Raw genomic sequence first — 6,353 nt, forward strand, 5'->3', positions numbered from 1 at the left:
CTTTGATTTCGATTTTGGATCTTCTCATCTTCTCCTGTGAAAACCCTAACTGAAAAACTATGCAGGTTTCAATGGCAATTTCCTCATCATTCCACGGTCCTCACTTCTACTCTCTAAGCATCTCAGGTATGCTTTGTTCCTTCTCCCTTATTTTAATTCTTCTTGTTTGATTTCTTAGGTGCGTTAGGGTTCAGATGTTTCACCTTTTTCTAAACCAAAATTCCATTTATTCAAGATACAATCTTCCGTGCTAAATTATATTAATTCAATGACATATGTCGGTTAGGTTTTCACAAGGTGAAATTTTAGGAATCGAAGATGGGTAGTTACAGTGATAACGAAGATGAATTTTTTGACGCCCGTGAGGCGTTTGCTTCAATGTCTGACTCAGGCTCCGATTGCTCCCTAGAAGACTATTCTACCTCTGGATTCGACTATGATTATTGGGTTGGGAATCTGGAAAAGGGGTTAGTGAACCATATGATGTTGTACATCACGCTACATAGCAACTTTAAGGGAATTTAAGGTATTATACTACTTATGTACTCACAGTATGGGTTGAAACTTGTAACTTGAAAGAGTTTTCTTACAAACACACAAAAGAGATTTTTTTACATGTATACACCTCTCATTTCAAGTTGAAACAAATTTATCTATCCCCCACCCCTTCTCATCCATGCACAAATGGTTGAATAGGTACTAGAGTGTGGATTTCTAATGCAGTGTGTGGAAGAACTAACAAGAATGAAGGTCAGTTTTATAACACATGCAAATGAAGGTCAATTTTATAACATATTTTCTTTATTTCAACTTTTATGATTGATTTCATTTCATTATCTGTTAATCATTTTTTATTAATTTTCAGATATCTAATACACCATATAACAGGTCGTGAGCATATAATAGGTCTCAGGTCTCAGGCAGGTTCGTGAGCATATAACAGGTCTCAAGTAGTGGGTTGGCCAGGTCAGAATCTGCATTTTACTTTATGGAGTTGTGCTTGTTTTGTGTTTTTTTTTGAATCTCTCATTTTATACAGAGCACAACAAAAGTAGAAAAGAATCAAGCTCTGGAACACTCGATGAGTGAGAACTCGTGTGAACTATGTGCATTTGAAAAGCTGAGTTTTGAACCCCCACCTATATATTGTACACCTTGTGGTGCTCGCATCAAGAGAAATGCTATGTTCTAAGTATATATCTATATTCTAATTTCTTGTGGGGTTGTGCACTACAGTGGGTTCAATGTGACAGGTGTGAAGCGTGGCAGCATAAATATGTGCGCTATTTAATGGTCGAAGAAATGATGGGGTGCAAACAGATTATACTTGTAAAAATTGTTATATGGAAGAAGTTGAAAGAGGAGAGCAGATACCTCTACCACAGAGTTTTGTACTTGGAGCAAAAGATTTACCTCAAACCATACTTAGTGATCACATAGAGAGCATGTTGTTTTGAAAGCTGAAGTAGGAGAGACTAGAGTGCACAAGGTTATGTGGGAAAACTTATGATGAGGTGATGTTATAATCCCCCCTAAAAAAAGAAAAGACAACTCCATACCATACATTGTGAATGAACAATAAAGTATGCATCTTATATTTTCTTTATTATCAGGTTCCTTAAGCAGAAGCACTTGTTGTCAGAGTGTGGTCTCTTCTGTGGACAAGAAGTTGGAAGTCAAGCAACGATTTCTTGAGATCTTTCAAGAGGAAAATTACCCTGTGGAGTTTGGGTATAAGTCTAAGGTATTTCAAACATAATACTTTTATTGATTTGTTTATTATAGCATCTTTCCCTACATTTCTTCCTATTACAATATTATACTTTTTTTAAAATTTTTTTGTCCCCAAAAACAAACATGTCTTGAAATTTATCGTTTAAGATGATCTTAGGGCGTGTTTGGTTCATGGATTCCAATGGAATATAAAGGAATTGGATCTTGAATTCCATTACTGGAAATGGGTGCTAAGAATTGAATTCCATATTTTTTTCATTAAATGACTAAATTGTCCTCACAAACACATCTTTTTTTACTTTCTGGTTTCTTGAATAAGTTTACAAACCAATCTGAATTCCATTCTGGGACATGTTTGGTTTATGAATTCCAAATGAATCCAAAGGAATTGGAATCTCGGATTCCATCATGGGATGTGTTCAGCTGTGGTTGCTCATATAGCTTTTTATTTCATTTATTACCCAAACATGGAAACACTTCTTGGTGTATGTACTAATATTGTTATATTATTAATTTATTACTACAAAATGTTTTGTAAAAAAAATTTAATTGATTCAAAAAAATTGTCAATTTTCAGGTTATAACAACCGATGCTCGTGTAGATACTGACATCTGGCGAAAGATGGTACAGGTTGTTGTGAAGGGGCAACTACATGCTTATTATAACTGGGCTATTGCCATATCTGATAGAGCCAAACTCCATGGACGCACAAAGGAAGCTAAAGAACTATGGAAACAAGCAACAAAGAATTATGAAATAGCTGTCAAACTAAACTAGAACAGTCAACAGGTAGCTTTAAAAAAAAAAAGATAAGTAGCTCTATTTCATTTGTAAATTCTCTGCTTCTTGTTTATGACTTTGTGATGAAATTAAATTCAAACCCTTAACAACTGGGGACTTGCATTACAGGTGCTTCATTTAAAACTTTCTAATATACTCCTAAACATTTTATATGTTTTATTTATGTACATTGATTAACATCAATAATGGGTGTCAAAGGAATTAAGTGCAATTGTTCCTAGCCATGAAAAACAGACTGTAGTAAGAAGTGCAATCAGTAAGGTAAACAAATATTATAAAAACTTCACCTTTTTTCTTATAATTTTTCACCATGAATGGATTGTTATTAACCACATTTATAACCACCTATGAAGTTTCGTGCAACAATACAGTTGCAATTTGACTTCCGCAAAGCAATTTGCAACCTTGGCATTATTCTGATCAGTTAGTTTATGTAATCTTTTTCCCAATATAATAAAATCATTGTATACTATTTATGAAATTTGATATTTTTGTCATGAATAATCTTGTTTTGTTGCAGTATGGATTAGTAGAAGACACATCAAGAACTGGAGTACCAGTTGTTGGGAATGAGATTCCTTTCAATGAATTATACAGTCAATCTGCTATCTATATAGCATGGGATGGAGAAGGGGAAACATGTGTGATAGAGGTCTGTTTGTTTTTTTTTTTTTTGGGGGGGCAGAAGGATATTTATGGAAATGGGAAATTATGCAGGTGACAGTGAGTGGTGCATGGAGTGAAAGTGAAACAGTAAAGATTGCACGTTTAGTGGCATCTTCTTCACTTACCAAGGCATGATGGTTAATATGTTGTTATTTGAAGGTGAAATAACTGTTTCCAATGATATAATGATGATTTTTTATGGTATGTTTTATCAGGTGGTAATTTATGGTAGGGATCCAAATTGGGGGCGGATAGCCTGTGCTGCAGGGTATGCGGAGATTTGTTTTAACTGAAATGCCCTTAGAATAGCACTTGGAGATATTCTACATATGTAAGGAGGCCAACCACTCCCATTTGATAGGTAACAGTAACACCATAGATGATACATGATACATGATAACTGAAATACTGAAAATGCGGAAGTGTTCCAGGTCAGCAGCTAGTAATTACCTGAAAGAGTCTGGTGATGCTCATGGCACTGTCAAAATTCAAATATCCATACGTAACTTTATTATTAAGTCATTCTTTCTGCATTAAATCAAAAAGAAACTTGTGTTATTTATTTGTTTATTTTGGGTGGAACGTGAACAGGGTAACTTTTTGTTTTACGACACGAATTGTTATTTGTAGTTGAACAATTCGGACGGAAGGGAACAGAGGAAAAATATGAGGACGAGGGGGATTATGAACAAAAATTGCATTCAACTTCAAATAAAAACTCGATATAATTTATACTTTTGTGTGGTACATGTTTTTTTTTTAACATCAGTCATGGATATGTTACCTGAAGTAAGACCTCTTAATCCTAAAATTTATCTGTATGAGACAAGTCTTGAGCAATTAAGAGCTGAAAGTTGTAGTAAACTCAAAGTAAAATCTTACTATTATGAAACTCTTTTGGTTAAACCTACCTTATTGACCTGTAGTTGATTACACATTAATTTAATTATGCAGGTTTTGAAGTTTTTGATGGAAAAGAATAGTGTTAATGCTCTTCATAAAAAAGTATGTTGGTATTTTAGGAAATTTGGCTAATAATTTAGTTAATTATATAAAAACTATTGAAATGTTACATTTGTCTACTATTGGAATGATTATTTGATGTATTAGATTTGTCTACTACTAGAATGATTATTTGTATGACATTAATTTTTGTGCAATGTATTGTATTTTTTGTGTATGGTATTTTATTTTCTATTATGAGACATGAAATGCAAATTTAATTTGAAAATCAGTAAATCTATAAATAATTTTTAAAAAAATTAAAATTAAAATTACGATACGTAAAAATGTGTGTCGTCTTCATTTATGACATGACCTTTCTTGATAGGGGATTCCTTGATATGCATTGCGTGTCATAAACACGCGCGTCGTAAGGTTAGGACACGCAAATGCGTTTCATGTTCCTTTATGACAGGGCCTTCCTTGACACGCATTGGGTGTCATAACCACGCATCGTAAATGCGCGCTGTCTATCTTTATGACAAGGCCTTCCTTGATGCGCATTTGCGCGTCATCTGAGCATTTTATGACGCGCAATGAACGTCGTAAAAGGCTGTTTTTCTAGTAGTGGTGTTTGGACCGATAGTAACTCCGAAATCATATACTCCCGTATCAGATATGTTGACAGTAGACATCAGAGTACCAAAAAAAGGTTGTTGATGTTGCTGTTGAGTTGGTATAGAAGGGAGTGGAAAGTAGAACAATAATCTATGGTTGAGAAACACCCACATAAATATTGGGTAATGGTGCAATGGTTATTAGGACAGAAGTAGTGATTGGACATGGAGATGGGGTACACATTTGGAAAGAGTCAGAAAATGGCATAAATGGATGGAGAAGATACCTTCATAATGGGAGTGGAGGTACGAGGTTCTAAGGTAGCACTAGTGTCGTCAGTTTCATGGTGGATGGTATCATCCTTTTCGGAAATCCAAAATAGTCTGTGATTCTAAATCCTCCAGGACTTCTGCAGTCGGAGATATAGGTTGTCGAGCATGTTTCTTGACTTTCTTGTTAGGAGTTTTAACAACCTCAGATGAACTTGCTCTTCCATTACGCTGTTCGCCTCTTTTTGGTTTCTTGGCATCTTCTATTTCCACTATTAAATCATCAAACATAGGATGTAGACCAGAAAAAAGGTTGCCTTTTGTAGTCATTGACGATGACATTGTCTTTAGGCACTCTGGTGAGCATGACCTCCGGAATGGATCCAACAAAAGAAAATTTAGAGGAATCAGACACAATGAAGGACGATGTGTGTAGAAATGGAATAGCAACAACAACTGCATCATCTGCAAAAGGAATCTTGAAGTGTACAAGGGCTCTGTGGATAATAATGGACCAAAACTGAGCACAAGAAATGCCAGTGTTGCATGTAGAAGATGTAGTGCTCTGAATTAATTAAGTCTAGAGGATAGATCCATAATCCAAGTTGTACCGTGATAGAGACCATAAATAATAGTGTAGAAAATCTTACTCGTACTGTTAAAGCCGACAACCCTTTCAAAAAGTCACTTAAACAGTAAAGTGAACAGCCCATTCCACATAGTAGGAAGATTAGGCTTCTTGAACTTGGATAGCAATGTGATTTCTCCAAAGTCACCCATTTAGTAGAACATGTGAAACAGATCAGAATATGGAATTGAGTCCGGATCAACAAGCCCTTCAGTGGAATCAAACCCTAGAATTCTGCAGAATCGAGATTTAGTGATATAGGCCTTTCGAGAATCAACCTCATGGTTGATCACATCATCAACAAGAACATAAGTAGCAGACAAATATGCCTTTGAGAGATAGATGAGAGGAATTGATTCTGTCATGGTCAAAGCTGGAACCAGTGGCGAGAAACGTAAACACTCAATCATTGGTCATAGGGCTTCATTGCAGTGTGAGTCAGTAAGATCAAGAATCAAATTATGTATTGGTTTCACATTCAACAAAACTACAGAGGAGGATTGATTAGCAAAAGACACAGTCTCAGAAGAACCAGCCATGGAAGCAGTGGAGACGATGATGAACAGTAGAGAGAGAAAAAGAGGGTTTATCACATTGACATATTTTGAATTCTTTGATAGTGGTGAGAGAAAACTAATCGCCAAAAACCCCTTTTATACGTCATGATAGGTAAGAGAATCACACGTAGATGATT

At 35.3% G+C, this 6,353-nt stretch overlaps 1 protein-coding gene across 1 annotated transcript; it reads left to right on the forward strand.

The window, feature by feature from the left end:
* The first annotated feature begins 318 nt into the window (after window positions 1–318).
* Window positions 319–2,519, forward strand: LOC145040381 (uncharacterized). Its single transcript, XM_078988317.1, has 4 exons — window positions 319–467; window positions 866–924; window positions 1,614–1,744; window positions 2,312–2,519. The coding sequence occupies exons 1-4, from the start codon at window positions 319–321 to the stop codon at window positions 2,510–2,512; spliced, it is 540 nt and encodes a 179-aa protein (XP_078844443.1). The 3' UTR covers window positions 2,513–2,519.
* The last annotated feature ends 3,834 nt before the right edge of the window (window positions 2,520–6,353 follow it).

The sequence above is a fragment of the Lactuca saligna genome, chromosome 4 (assembly GCF_052625555.1).
Source record: "Lactuca saligna cultivar CGN05327 chromosome 4, ASM5262555v1, whole genome shotgun sequence".
NCBI classification, from domain to species: domain Eukaryota; kingdom Viridiplantae; phylum Streptophyta; class Magnoliopsida; order Asterales; family Asteraceae; genus Lactuca; species Lactuca saligna.